General features: G+C 32.2%; 1 protein-coding gene and 1 long non-coding RNA gene across 5 annotated transcripts in view; both read left to right on the forward strand.

The window, feature by feature from the left end:
- Positions 1-13,146, forward strand: part of ARHGAP5 (Rho GTPase activating protein 5) — a 74,733-nt gene extending 61,587 nt beyond the window's left edge. For 3 of the 4 annotated variants that reach the window (XM_032344000.1, XM_032343999.1, XM_032344002.1), the window contains exons 4-7: positions 2,745-2,822; positions 5,374-5,505; positions 6,209-6,314; positions 9,560-13,146. In XM_032344000.1, coding sequence (XP_032199891.1) covers positions 2,745-2,822; positions 5,374-5,505; positions 6,209-6,314; positions 9,560-9,887 — 644 coding nt within the window. In that variant the 3' untranslated portion in view covers positions 9,888-13,146. The remainder of the gene's footprint in view (positions 1-2,744; positions 2,823-5,373; positions 5,506-6,208; positions 6,315-9,559) is intronic. The other variant, XM_032344001.1, reaches the window with a different exon arrangement.
- Positions 6,321-8,740, forward strand: LOC116591243. Its single transcript, XR_004285903.1, has 2 exons — positions 6,321-7,669; positions 7,882-8,740. It is a non-coding gene; the product is annotated as an uncharacterized LOC116591243 (long non-coding RNA).
- Positions 13,147-16,009: the final 2,863 nt, after the last annotated feature.

The following is a 16,009-nucleotide window of genomic DNA, read 5'->3' on the forward strand; positions in this document are numbered from 1 at the left end:
AATTGAGCTGTAATCCATTAATGTTTTTATGTATTTTGATAATTCAGATCATTGCAGCTTAGTCTCTCTCCTTCATGGCTTCTGTGTCCTTTGAAGATATGTCCCCATAATTCATTAAGTAGTTTTCCGTTTTCTGGCACAGGATGTAACCAGCCAGGATTGGCTTGTGCTTTTCCTGATTCAACTTTGGAATTAGCCTTTGTTTCAGATTGCTCAGATTTGTTTTGGTGGAGAATGGTATTTAGAAACCACTGTTAGGGCTGCTTATGGACCATTTTAACAAAAAAGCTAGGAAAGCTTAGAAATACACTTGTGTATGTATCTGTACTTATTTCTGTAGCAGTGTGTTAAAAACCCTAATTTTTAATTTCCTTCTCCAACAATGAGAATCCTTGCTCCTTTTGTTCTCCACATATTTATTCATTTGCTGAAGTCTGGAATGTGCAAAAAGTATACATTACACTCTAGATTTAAAACCTACTGAGCAGGGGCGCCTGGGTGGTGCAGTGGGTTAAAGCCTCTGCCTTTGGCTCAGGTCATGATCTCAGGGTCCTGGGATCAAGCCCCACATCAGGCTCTCTGCTCAGCAGGGAGCCTGCTTCTTCCTCTCTCTCTGCCTGCCTCTCTGCCTACTTGTGATCTCTGTCTGTCAAATAAATAAATAAAAATCTTTAAAAAAACAAAACAAAACCTACTAAGCAGAGTTCCATACGTGCTCACAGTTTTAATTTTTTAAGGTCCAGTTACATAGAGTGAAGTGCACCAAACTTAAGGGTACACTTAGATTGAGTTGAGACAAGTGCATACCCCTGTTTGATCTATACATACCTGTCAAGAGACAACATTTTCTTTGTCCTTTATGTCTCTTCCAATTAGTTTTCCAACTACCCATAATAACCTTCTGATTCCCCTGTCCCCCACTTCTAGGTAAGTATTATCTGTTTTAGAACTTGATATAAATGGAATCATACAAAATAAATTCCTTTGTGTATGGTTTCTTTCATTCATTACAGAATAATTCATGTTGATTATGTCAGTAAAATTTTGTAACATTTAAAAAATACAACTTTAGCCCATGAAACTTTTGTCATTGGATTTTTGCTCCCTTTTACATTCATGGATTTCTGAATATTACCTTTTTTCCTCCAGCATGAAATATACTTTGTTCTTTCCTGTTGTGTTTTCTTTGTAAACACTAAGGTAATTCTAATAACTAGGTGGAAAAGTAGAAGGAATTAATACATTATCCCATGCAAAAGGTGTGACATTGGTCAAGGAATATTTCAAATAATCTACTTTTTCATTCTTTTTTTTTTTCTTTTCTGTTTGTTTCTTGTTTTTTGTTACTCCTGTGATCATAAGAGTACAGTGCCTTATCAAATTGAGTTTCTTTTAGAAGTGCTTTGAGGAACTTGTTGGAACGTAGAAAATAGCTATAGACTTTTGACCAGTGACATATAAATGTTAGATCTTTGTTAACTTTCTACAAGTCCCTGAGGCTTTTCTTTTTTCCTTCTTTCTCCCTCCCCCCTTCTTCAGTATAATTTCTTCAACTGTTTAGATTCTGTAATTTCAGTTGATTTTTCAAGGTCATTCATTCATTACTCTCTCATCTCCATTCTGGTTCTATTATTTCTTAGTTTAAAAATTTCCAGTTCTTATGTTATTTCTGGGTTTTTTTTGTTTTTTTTTTTTTTTGCTAAAACTTATTATTTTTTTATTTCTAGTGTGTTTATGATTGCTTATTGAAATATTTAATGATAACTACTTTAAAATTCTTGTCAGTTCATTCCAAAACTGATGCCTTTGTGTTGGTGTCTGTTAAATTGTCTTTCCTTATTCATGTTGAAATTTTGTTTGTGGTATGATGAACGAAGTTAGCTTTATTGTTTTTTCCCAGACATTTTGGAGATTATGCTACGAGATTTTGGATCTTCTGTTTTAGCAGGCCTCTTCTGACACTGCACCATGGGGCTCTACTGACACTGCCGTGGTGGGGAGGGTAATTTCCCTCTTACCTAAGGGTCTAGTCTCCATTCACCCTTATTTGACATTCCAGAAAGGGGAAGGCGAAGGGTCCCTTTCTTGCTGCTGGGCAGAAGTGGAATTCTAATCTCGCTGCTTGGTCACAACTGATGTCTTTGGCTAGGGAAGGGCAGTTAACAATTTAAAAAAAAAAAAAAAAAAGTTTTGTTTTACTTTCTTTTTGTTTGTTTTTTGTTTGTTTTGTTTTGCTAAGTCTACACCTTTCACTAGAGAAAGCAGGTTTTTCTTGTTGTGGTTGCTTTTCTGTCACTTTCTTTTTTTTCTTTTTTTGCCTGTGCTTAGTGGTAGTTCTGGGTTGCAGGCTTCTGTTGCCCAGTCCAGTATAAGGCAAAAAGAAAACTCGGAGAACTCATTGTCCTATTGTTCTTCAAGTTCCAGAGTCATTAGTTAGGTCACCTTCTCTCTACCAGTCTTTTGACTTTCTGTTCATTGTGCTCAGGAATTTTAGCTGTATTTGGTGGAAGAAATAAGGAGAAACTCTGTTTCTCATTTTGCATGGAACCTGGGTGTCTTTTATTAAACAGAAAAAATAGTCCATTGAGAATTTAAAAAGAGATGCTTTAAAAAATTTTTAATTCTTAACAGTAGTTTACCACCATGTTTTTGTAAGTCACTGAGATGTACATAAGCTTAAGTATATTCTTTGTTGTAGATAAGTATGTATGTGTAAAAGCTTGTGTATTTCTTTCTTCTTTTAGGATTATGTACTGAAGGACTCTACCGTGTTAGTGGGAACAAAACTGATCAAGACAATATTCAAAAGCAGTTTGATCAAGGTATAGTATATAAAATAAAATCATTTTTAAAATTATTTTCCTTATTGAAATTTCATGGTGGGAAGATTGATTTTCTAAGGTTATGGGATTTTGAGGAGTAAGGATTTTAAAACAGGATTGGAAGTATGTGGGGCACCTGGGTGGATCAGTGGTTAAGTGTCTGCCTTCGGCTCAGGTCATGATCCCAGAGTCCTGAGATCGAGCCCATCAGGCTCCCTGGTCAGTGGAAGCCTGTTTCTGCCTCTCTCACTCCCCCTGCTTGTGTTCCCTCTCTCACTGTGTGTCTCTCTGTCAAATAAATAAATAAAATCTTAAAAAAAAAAAAAAAAAAGGATAAGAAGTATGTGATAGAATAAATACCATAGTCAGGAATAGAAGAACTATAAAGATCCATTACCAGAATTAGAAAAGCAGTAAATTGACTTATGAGATACCAGCATCTTTGTATATCAGAGACAGTACTTACTTAAAGATGTAGTTGACATTTTTTTTCATGCTATAGGGCGTTAGCCATTAGGAATAAAAGCAAAACAATTCTCTACTCAAAGCAAATTCTTTAAGAAATCAAAGTTTTAAATAGGAAAAATGAAAACAGCATTATGGAGAAAAAGGAGTGGATGTTTTTATAATCGTAGAGTAGGGAAAGCCTAAATTTGATATGAAGCCCAGAAAGCATAGACAAGATAATAAGTTGGACTACCTAAAAATGTAAGGATTCTATGTAAGATGATGGATAAAACATAAAATCAGGAGACAAACTATAAACTTGAAGAAGGTGTAGAATATTACCTAGGCTAGATTAAACAGTTCACATCAGAAGAAAGTGACCAGCCAAGTGTGTGAAAATATGCTTTGTCTCTGATTTATAGATACAAAATTAAAACAAAAAGATTTGGTTTTGATTTATTATTTCTGAAAAAGATTGTTGAAAGAGTGTAGACAAGCAGGTATGTTGACTTTTGAGAAGCAGTTCATGTATATCTATTAAAATTCATATTATCTTTGTTAGAAAAATTGCACTTAAAATATTTATGTTACCAAAGTCTTAGTTTAAGCTTACCAAGATATACTTGAAAGGTCATTTATTGCAGCATTGCCTGAAATTTTTTTTAAAAGGAGGAGGGGGCCTGTCCACTGGGCTTATGAGTAGAATATTAGATACCCATGTAAAATGTAGATTAGTATGTGTTTTCATTACTTTAAAAGTATATTGTATATATAGTACGTAATTTTAAAAAAATATTTTGTTGGATAAACTGGACTTTATAATATCAGATTTGTGCATTTTCGCTTAACAATAATGAAGGAGCAGGTAGTGGTCAATACTAGGGCCTCTTGAATTAGATTTCCTGTTTTGTTTTCTGGTTCTGCCACTCACTGTCTTTGGGCCATAGGAAAGTTAATTTTTCTAAATCCTAACTTTATCATATTTAGAATGGGAGTGATTTAGAGAACTATGATGAATAATGAGATAATGAAGAGTTTTCTATACAACCATATTAAATATTCTTCAGGTAGCTGTTGTTACAGAGAATGTAGACTAAGAAAATAAGATTTATTATATAAAAGTATTTATCATAGTATCTGTAATGCTTTTAAATAAAATCCAAATGTTCAGTAATAAAATATTATATAAATTGTTAGATCTGGGAGAATATTTTGGGATCATTTAAACTAGGGCAAAAGGCCAGTAATGGGTTAAGGATTATATATAGGTTCTTGGTACTGTTTTTTCATTTTTCAGTTATATTACAATTAAATGTTACCTAGCATACACAGAAAAGTTTTTAAAAGTTGCCTGTAAAATTTTAATAATCTTAGGTAATGCCTTAAAAATGAAATCCAGTATAAAATGTATTTATGATTTTTCTGGTTGTTTTATTTTTTTAATGAGTAGAAAAGGGCTGAAAGGAAATATGCTAAAGTACAAACAGTGATTATCTCTAGGTGATGTGGTAATTTTTTCTCTTGTTAGTCTGTGTTTATACATTTTCCATCATAAGTATCCATTGTACTTATAAAAGGGAAATATTGATTCTTTTAACAGCAAATTAACCTTATGATACACCTGTAGTATGTTCTGTTCTTGTCTTTTAAGTCAGAATTTCACTGATAAGTGTTGAAATTAAAATATTTCATTTAAAAAATTAACATAAGCCAGAAGGTATAAACTCAGATTTATGTGCTTAATTCCTATCTTTTGTCTTTCAGTTTTCTTATTACCTTTTTAAATAGCTTATGTAAACAAAACATTTTAAAAGATAGATGTTAGTGAAAGCTAATGTTTTCAACATACTTATAAGCCTAACAGCATTTTTTGTTGTAATAGAAGATGCTTCTTGCTTGGTTCTCTCTTCCTTTATGTCAGGCAAACTTACTAGAAGAGTGGGGGAGGAGGGATGAATCAGCCTGTAAAGAAACATGGCTGATGAGAAGATTCTAAAATCTCTGGATCTACAAATACCTGTTTAGCTTACTTCTCTTATAATATATTAAAAATTTATTTTATAAAAAAGAATTTATTTTATAAATTTAAATTTTTGTCTTGTAGATCATAATATCAGTCTAGTATCAATGGAAGTAACAGTAAATGCTGTAGCTGGAGCTCTTAAAGCTTTCTTTGCAGATCTGCCAGACCCTTTAATTCCATATTCTCTTCATCCAGAGTTACTGGAAGCAGCAAGTAAGTCATAAGCCTCCTTTTTTGGAGAGGGATGATGATGGCGGGTGTTATATATTATATATTGATTGCTCTGTGTTAAAATCAGTCATGCACTAGAATGTGTAGCTAATAAAATGTTAACTTACAAGACTCTTTCTTAAATTTATTTTCCTCCAAGTAAACAAAATCAGAACCTGTTGGGGGTGTAGGGGGTGTTCCACAGGAATATTTAATTTTAGCTGGTCTCTCAAGTGACTCAGTGCTTCTAGAAGTTTGAAGATCATTTTATTAGAAATTTGAGATTTGCATTTTTGCAAACTAAGAGGCTTTGTAAGAATTAAATGAACTTTTCAAATGAATGTATCTATAATGTATTTCAGTAAAATTTTAACATATGTATGGTGTATACATGTGTGTATTTAAATTTTTTAAGGTCAAATTAACTTTGGCCTCTTGTCTTCATTTTTTGAAAAAGATAGGAAGATAGGTACTTACTGTCTGTGTCTCTTAGACCCTCTCTGACTAGCTTTATTTGGAGAAAGGCTGTTGTAGTAAATGATGAAGTATTTAGCAGGTTCTTTAGAATATTTTGGTTTTGTTTACCTATCCTAATGTACTTCAGAAAGATTGTTCATTGTCTTTTACAATAAGCAAAGCAGAAAGCTTTATCAAATATTTTAAATGTGTAAGTTTCAACAGATTTCTCTCTACTTTAATTTTACAGAAATCCCAGATAAAACAGAACGTCTTCATGCATTGAAAGAAATTGTTAAGAAATTTCATCCTGTAAACTATGATGTATTTAGATATGTAATAACACATCTAAACAGGTATTTTCTATTTTTTGTTTTTGCAAATACACTATAAATTTCAAACTTTAAACTTTATAAATATAAGAGAAAAGGCAAACTAAACATACAGTTCAGTTTTGTTTCTATTTTTTCTGGATTTTTAAAACATTTTTCACCAACTTGTTTAAAGAAAGGCATATGACTTTTTTAGTACATTTAATGATTATGAATAGTATAATAGGTACATCTTCCTGTTTTTTTATTACTGTTATTTTTTAACACTTCTCTTCTGTAGATTCTTGGAATTATAGGTATGAAAGGACTCTTAACCAAATCAGCTTCATTTGAAGTTGGAAGAATTGAGGTTTCTAGTCAGATTTAATGGAAATTTCTTTCTTCTAAAACTAACTTACTTTCTGAGGGAAAGTTACATGCTCAGAGGGAAATTGTATGCTCAGTGTCACATAGTAAGTGACACATCTTATAAGTAGAATCTAAGTCTTATTAAGACATTTCATTTGCTTTTTGTATCACACTGTGTTGCTTTTGAATATTTTGCCTGTTTTGTTTGGATATAGCCCACAAGGTGGTATTTCATGAGACATTTAAATTCATATTATAATCTACCCTGTTAACCTGAAGTGCAGGATACTAATCCTGTATTAAAAACCTTAAGTATGTTAAGCTTCAAGTTTATTCTTTTTTCTAAAATGATACTACTCACAATGCCATTTCTTAAGTGAAAGACAATGTTGAATAATAGCTTAAAGCTCCAACTGTTGAGTCAAACAGGCCTGGTTTTGAAACATTTTTATTAGTTCTTTGACCTTAGGCAGATTACTTACCTTGTGTAAGTCTTCATTTTCTTAACCGTAAAAATGAGAAAAATAACACCTCACAAAGTTGTCCTTGGGACTAAATAGAATTATTAGTATCCATGCTAATTTTTTCAAAAGTCCATTCTTCATAAAATTTTCTGTTGACACTTCAGTGAACTGAAGTTTGGATGTTTGGGTTTTTTTGTTTGTTTGTTCTTAATAACATCAATGCTATTTGTTTTTTAATAACATCAGTGTTAAATAAAACCCAAGTACATATCAGTTTCTACGTCTTAGAATATTAACCAATGTTTAAGGTTTTATTGTTGCAGTCAGTGTAGTATAAAATTATACTAACATTCCTGGTAATAGTTCTCTGAAGTCTCTCTCCTTGAGAAAATACCAGCATACTAGTATTAACATATAATTAGTGGAATATCATCTTTTGAAAATTACCATACAAGTGGTTCTTGATAAAATAACATGTATACATGGTACTGTCAGAGACCTTACCTGATATGGAGTGTAAGGATGATTTGTGAAGATACTATTGTCTGGCCAGATTAGAATGATGAAGTAAGGGGCGCCTGGGTGGTTCAGTGGGTTAAGCCGCTGCCTTCGGCTCAGATCATGATCTCAGGGTCCTGGGATCGAGTCCCGCGTCGGGCTCTCTGCTCAGCAGGGAGCCTGCTCCCCTCTCTCTCTCTCTCTGCCTGCCTCTCCATCTACTTGTGATCTCTCTCTGTCAAATAAATAAATAAAATCTTTAAAAAAAAAAAATGCTGAAGGTAAGAATTGGACTCTTCCTTTGATCTCGTCAGAATGATCTTTCTATAAATATCTCTTCCCAATTGAATAACATCCTATATCCTAAAGAAAAAACTCTCTAAGTGGTCTGGTTCTACTTCTTCAGTTACACCTTCTTTCCATAAATTTCCCCCATGCACACATCAGGTAACTGTACTAAGCTAATAGCGCTTAATCAAAAGTATCAGTTTACACCTGTCTGTCATTACATCTTAATGTCACTGCCTTGGTCCTCAAACCAGCAGCAGCAGCATCACCTCAGAACTTGTTAGGAATGCAAATTATTAGGTCTCCCCATAGACATAATTACCAGTCTGTGTTTTAACAAGCCTTCCAGGAGGTTCTGATACACACTTAAGTTGAGAACCACTGTTTTGACTGAATTCCCTTTCCTTCTACCATTTTACCAGTTGCCCTTCACTCTTAACTCACACATCAAACATTATCTCTTCAAAGAAGCCTTCCCTGGCCACCCTCATCTCTTATTTGGTACCTTTCTTTTATAATTTTTGACCCTGCGGTTAGACCTGATGTCCGTACTCTAATTTCTCTCAACTTTAAGGTTTTTTCTTTTTTTCAGAATCTATACTTGACTGCTGCACAGAAACACCTGACTGGGCCCACTATATTTTAATAAGAAGTTAATTTTATTCTAAATATTCTAACTTTGTCTCTTAACAAATAGTAATAATTTTTACCATAGAACACATTTTTAAGACACATATTTTACCTCAGATGAGCAATTCTTTGGTTGGGGAGAGGGGATTCTTTGGTTTATATTTTAAAAGTTTTGATGTGCAAATTTAATTACGAGATTTTTTTTCACTACCTTGCATAGTGGGCTGTTTCTTTATGTGTGGAATAAGAAGGTCAGATAAAAATACTAAGATTCTTTCCCAATTTAATAATTTTGAGTTAAAAATTCAAGATTTGCCTCTTAAGTTTGTTTATTACAGATAATGGTAGAAGTGCTTGCTCACATATTTAAAGAACTAGATGTAAATTTTAATAATGTATGATCATTTGTAAATTATTATTAAATCCTAAGAATTTTAAGGTAGAATGTATTTCTGTGAACTATTGTCTTCCAAATTAAATTTGTAGCAAGGTAAAATATTTAATGATTGGAAAAATTCTTTTTTGTAATACTAGAAACTAATTTTGTTTTTAAGTTAAAAAGCCTCTTGGAGCATTATAATAGAGTCATTTTTCTAGAGTTTGGTTTTTCCAAGGTTCAAAGGGATGGCATACCATACTTTGTCTCTTCATCTCTCATAATAGTCAAGGAATTTGTATATACAATTAGAATTTTCTGTTTCTGTTGCCAGAAACTCATTAAAATTATCACGTTTTCTTTTACTATGAGAAAAAGGTTGGGTTTTTTCCCCCCACACAAATTAAGGAGGCTTCTGTAAGTCTAAAACCACTATGTACAACCTTTTTATAAAGACTATCTTTGGTTTTCATAAGGAATCAATTTTATTGCTGTCTCCTGATTCTGGAATTTAGTTTAACATCTTAGAATATACAAGAAGAAAAATGGTTTAAATTTGAAGTTAGGATAAAAGATTTTAAAACTATATCATCTGAGATCTACAATACTTAAGTTGTCATGAATTTTTATTGGTTTCTAATTGTTTTTTCCTGTCATAATTTCAGGGTTAGTCAGCAAAATAAAATCAACCTAATGACGGCAGACAACTTATCCATCTGTTTTTGGCCAACGTTGATGAGACCTGATTTTGAAAATCGAGAGTTTCTGTCTACCACTAAGATCCATCAATCTGTTGTTGAAACATTCATTCAGCAGTGTCAGTTTTTCTTTTATAATGGAGAAATTGTAGAAACTGTGAACACTGTGGCTCCTCCACCACCTTCAAACCCAGGACAGTTGGTGGAACCAATGGTACCGCTTCAGTTGCCACCACCCTTGCAACCTCAGCTGATTCAACCACAGTTACAGACAGATCCTCTTGGTATTATATAAGTAGGTATTGATTGCAGACAGCCTGAAATTGACAAAAAGCAAAACTAAGCATGCATGTTTCAGGGTTCAGTAGTATACTTGATTTTTCTTACAGGTAATTCACATTCAAAATGATGAAACATTTTCTCTTTGAACTGTATGGTATTCCTTATTCACTTACATTACAAATCTAAGACCATGGATAAGCATGACTGGAGAGGTTTAATTTTTATAAACAAAAATAGCTATAAAATACAAAGCTGCTGTTGCATGCAACCTTATTGCAATCAGTATATCATTCCTGTGGCATTTTCTGTCACATTATATTGTGAATAAATTTTTCTATAGAAATTAAATGATTTAAAAACTCACATATATGAAACACTTAATGCTTTTCAGCCTGCTTTATGGCTGATTTTGTTATTTGATGTGTTAATTTGGGCAGCTGAATTTACATTTCAGCAATCTGTGTAGATAACTAAAAGCCCAGTTAAGTATTTTATAATTTCAGCCTACTTATGCCATGCTTGGGATGTTGTTTGAAAGAAAGAAAAATACACTTAACATTTCTGCTCCTTCATCTTCTGAGTAAACCTGTGGATAATTTGATGAGGGGTAAACAAAGATACTTCTTGTACACACATACCAAGGACATACTTGTGGCTAAAGTGGGTTGATAATGTTGTGCAAAGGATAGTTGTCACCAACTCATTTCTTTATGGTCCATAATGACATAAACATCTTGTATACTGTTAATTCTGTAAACAGATGCATGTTCAAAAGATCTATGATGGTCTTATAATCTTAATCTAATATATTTTAGATATTTTAATTTTTTCCCTCTTGGGAAATACGTTTAGTATAGTGTAGAAAATACTTCATGACATTTTCATATAAGGGTTATATAACTTTTCGTACATAAACATGAAATTTGTTGTAGAAAATTCTTTAAACCAAACATTTTAATCTAGGACTTCAATTTAATCTGTTCCTTAAATCTATTTTTATGTGGCCCTTAAAAACATATCCAAAAATCCATTGCTAATATAGCAATAAAAATACTTTGGGTACTGACAACCTCTTTGAAGTGTGTATATATAAAATTGCAAACTTGTATTCTTATTCTTTTCTGTGATATGTTGTACTAAAATCAAAATGCTTTTGCACCATTTTTTAAAACAGTTTTTTCTTTTGACGTTGGTACCAGATTTGCTGTAAATTACTGCTGCTTTGGGGGTTAAACATTTTGTTAGCAAAGATAAAACCAGAACACTAAATTATGGATAAAAATTTCAGAATAGGTGGCATAGGTAAATATTTTTAGACTTTATTCAGAATTGATTTATTATCAAACGTTCCATTTTTTTTCTGGAAAGGGAAAAAATGGTGTGTTTTTCATTGTTCAATTACATTTTTCTGTAGGAAGAGGAAATTCTTTGGTCCATATTGTAAACCTCATTCATACTGCAATTTTAAGGTTGTCTTATGTGTATTATAGTAAATAGATGATTTTTGAGATTCAAGGCTCCTAAGAGTTTGATTTGCTCATTTTTCCCTAAAATAAATACTGTCTTTCCCAACTGTTATGTCCTAGGTATTGTACTTCTAATTTCAACTTCAGAATCAAGATGTCAACCTGAACCAGGCTGCTGTTGAAGTACATGTATATTATAAATTATCTTATTTGTGTTATACTCTTATGTGTTATTATCTTTTCTAAGAAAACAAAGTCCCTATTATTCCTATTGCAAAGCACACAGGAATTAAGAAAGTACAGTAATTTTTAAAAAGAAAAATCCGGTAAATGTAGTATTCTTAACTTGTTCTATATTACTTAATAACCTATTGTCTATATAGCTTTAATTTATAGCTGTCAGTTTAACATGGGCATGTCTGGCAAAGAAAATTAAACTTTAAGAGTTTTATAAACTGTTTCTAGGTTGCTAAAGAATTTATTTTTCTACTATATATGGTATAGACAAAGCTCAAAACTATGTACAGGAAAAAAAAGCCTGACTATTTCTTTTAGAAGTAGGCTGAAAAAAGAATTTTCAGAACTGTTCTTGTCTTCAGTTCATTCGGTCACAACTTTGCTATTGTAATATGTGAATCCCAGTTTATTTAAGCTATTCTCTTTTATACTGTGTTAATTTAACTTTCATGTACATTTAGTACCATTTTTGTTATTAAAACTAGCATTTACCATATTCCACATTAACTACCTTACACCTTCCCCAAAACTTATCTCTGCTTTTCTATGCGTTCTATAATTGATTTGAAAACCTTCGGTAGGGGTCATTTAAAATTCTGCATTTGGTTCAGTTAACCTGTAGGTTACAGTTAATTGAAAATTAAAGTACAGTTTAAAGCTCAGTCTGTTACACTGAATTGATTGCGTTTGTTTTTGCCAAGGGCTTAGATGTTTTTAAATATTAGAAAAATAATTCTAAGAACAGAATAATATAATTAAACTTTTTTTCTGGTAAGTTACTGGAAGGTTTCACTGTTTAGGGACATAATGTATATGAGACTTAAAGGATGAATATTAGGTAGTCTCATAATTATGGGTAAATATTAAGGCATTATATTTTACAATTTTAAATAAAATTCCATCTACACACATGTTGCCATTGTTTCATTTAAGCTTTAGTGCTTATAGTTATTACAGTATTATACTTAACAGTGTCTAGATTAGCAAAATAAAGAAGCATAGTGGTACTTCTTTTCAAATTTTTAGTAGATATATTGGGAGACAAATTCTATTCAACAGACACTAGGATATACAATTGATTTTAGAACAAAGTTCTAGGCATAATACATTTCCATTTGAAATAGTATTTGTTTAGTAGTGCTTTTTTCCCCCTAAAATTTACTATATATATACTGTAGGTAACAGCAATCTAACTTAGCCAAAAAGCAGCTTTTATTTTCCATACTGTGTGTAAATAATGTAGACCTTTTTTTTTCTTTTGGTGATACTGGAATTTAATTTCTAATATCTCTTAGATAAAAACAAAGGGAACAATTGGAATAAGAATTTAGGCCTTAGCGTCCATGGTGATTTTTAGTTTTTTATACAGTAATGTGATGCTATTTGTCAACTGAATATAAATATATATATATATAATTTTAAAAAGTCAGAAGTGCTTTGTTTCTTTGTTTATAATTAATGTAATTTTGTGCTTCACCCACAGGATGCTGCAGTAAATTAAATATCAGTGAAGCTTCTTCTGTGTAAAGAATGCTATGAATAAAACATTAAGAAGCTGTGTAATTTTAAGTTATAGTTGCCTCTAATTTTACCATTTCATTGGTAAAAAGTTTTTTTTGGGGGGGGGTGCGTAAAATAGGAAAATAAAAATAAATTTGTCAATATGATGAGAGTTTTATTAGGGAGGTATATTACTGAGTTTTTACTGTACCATGAGTGGAGATCCAAAGTTCGTTTTGGATATATACATACTGATGGAGATTCACTTTTTAAAAATGTTCAGGAAAAGATGGATTGCTCAGATTTCTCACTCAGCTGTTACATGTTACAGCTGTTACATGTTACAGCTGTTATATGTTACAGCTAGACATTCTTTTGAGCCACTGGAAATCTTTTTTGAAGCCCATTCTAGTTTATTAGCAGAGCTGCTAACACTGAAGAATATACTTTTGTTTTCTCTTCATGGATTGTGAGTATTAAGCCCAGTATTGTGGATGTATGCTCTCAGATTCTATGGATCTGGTAAAGTTTTTTTTACTTTAGTCTTTGTGTTTGTCTTGAATTCAGTCATTTTAATTAATTACTTCAATTTTTAGGCTGAACACTTTCTGATCTGGGTCAGTGCTTTATAGGTCTTGCTTAATTTTTTATTGTATTTGAACTCTTGGAATTCTAAGCAGCCTTTCCAATTTATCAAATATCTGGAAATAAAATTTTCTAAGATTTAATAGGGGAAAGAATTACTCTTTTAAACTGATTTCTCATGGTAATGTCTGTGTGTAGATGAACAGACTGTTACAGGCATTAAAATCTCATACCCAGCATCTATTAGATACGCAGGTACCATGATCATCTTAAAGTAGTTAAAATCTAATTGTTGAACTTTGGACAAAACATTCACTGTTAAAGTTGAATCTTAGCATCCTTTGACCGTGATTCCATTTACCCCCCCCCCCCGCCCCACCTCATACTAGTTTTATTTCTTTGTGGCTAGGTGGGTCTAGGTGGGGGGATCCATAGTTCTCATATCATTTAAATCTTAACGTATTTAATACTAGTCTTACAGAAATAAATCTTTCAGGCAATAGGAACGATATTGAAAAGCTAATCAGTGTAGTCAAAGTTAAGATTTTGATTGCTAAGTTAATATATAAAATTATAAGCCTTAAAATTAATACAGTGCTAGCAGTTCAGGTTTAGTCATTTTACTGAAAGTCTAAGACTTGCATTATATACACACTGAGTAATTGTCATGGAATTTGTGGAAATCATGTTTGTATATTCCCTCAATATAGATTTTCTGTTCAATTTTATTTGCCTCACGTGGTAAAAATTATGAACAATTTAATAATACTTCTCCTGAAAGTTTATGTTATTTTTAGTTAAGATTCTATTAGTGTTGTGACCTATTTTTTCAGATTTATTTCTATTTTGTATTAAATCTTACTTCAGTACAAGTGATAGAAGCTTAACAATTGACCTGTTTATTCATTGCTTCACTAACCCATCCAAGTTACTTGTAATTAGGTATTGTACTCACAAGATCATTTTCTTGTGGCCTTGAACTGAAGGTTTTGTCCTAATCATTTAATGTGTTTTAAGTGCTTGCCAATTTTTAAAAGATCTTAACCATTTTAAATTTGGAGCTCTCAGTTTTCTTTTTCTTCTCTAGATTTTTGGTATTTCATTTTATTCAAATAAATGTCTTTTTAGTTCATTAAAGCCACCTTATATTTAATAACCTAAAATAAGTAAGATCAAAAGCCATCTATACTATCCTTGCTGTTATTTGTATAGGACTTAGGTTATTTTAAGAGTGTAGGTGAAAAGATTTAAAAAATAACAAAACCCAAGCTGTCTGAAAGAACATAACCTTTAGATACCCTCTCAAATTTACTTCTTGGAAATTCATTTTCAGGTTTTTCATCTTTGTTGGTGCTCAGAGGTATAATTGCTAAATGCTTTTGGTTTATAGAGAGAAACCATGATCAGGGATGTCTTTTTCAAATACAAACTAAAATGCTCTATTCAATTCTTTAGTTACAAAATGATGGTTAGGGGCGCCTGGGTGGCTCAGTGGGTTGGGGCCTCTGCCTTCGGCTCAGGTCATGATCTCGGGGTCCTGGGATTGAGCCCCACGTCCGGCTCTTTGCTCCTCGGAGAGCCTGCTTCTCCACCCCCTCTCTCTCTGCCTGCCTCTCTGCCTGCTTGTGATCATTGTCTGTCAAATAAATAAATGAAATCTTGGGGGAAAAAAAAAATGATGGTTATGGGGCACCAGTCTGGCTCAGTTAGTGAAGCATGTGACTCTTGATTTTAGGGTTGTGAGTTCAAGCCCCACATTGGGTGTAGAAATTACTTAATAAATTTTTTTTTTTAATGGAAGTTGTAAGTTACTTAAAAATCCATTTATAATAATAATTTTCATGGTGTAGATCAAGGTGAGCAAACTTTCTGTCGAAGAGCAGATGGTAGGTATTTCAGTCTTAGCAGGCCATATGATCTCAGTTCTATTGTTGTAGTGCTAAAAGAGCCATAAACAATACAGAAAAATAAAGGAACATGACTATGTTCTGGTAAAACTGTGTCTACAGAAAATATGGAGCAGACTGACTGAAATTGCCCCATAGACCAGATGATCCCTGGCATAGATTGTTAGTAAAATCCAATCTTCCAAGTTTCCAGTTATATGTAGTAATTTATGATAGATTAACTCCAAATAATATAGGCTGAAGTAATATTTTACAGAGGGTGGTGATAATTGTCCTCTATTTTAGCACCCTTTATTCCCAAAGGGAATTATCTTTTTTAGTTGTAATAAAGTAAATGAGCTATGTGGAATAGTTCTTTAAAAGATCATAGTAAGTTATTGAAGTGTTAAATCCAGTGTTTTAAGATTGGTGATATAATTGTATATTATCAGAATTAAGTT

Source organism: Mustela erminea, chromosome 5, assembly GCF_009829155.1.
Source record: "Mustela erminea isolate mMusErm1 chromosome 5, mMusErm1.Pri, whole genome shotgun sequence".
Classification (NCBI taxonomy): Eukaryota; Metazoa; Chordata; class Mammalia; order Carnivora; family Mustelidae; genus Mustela; species Mustela erminea.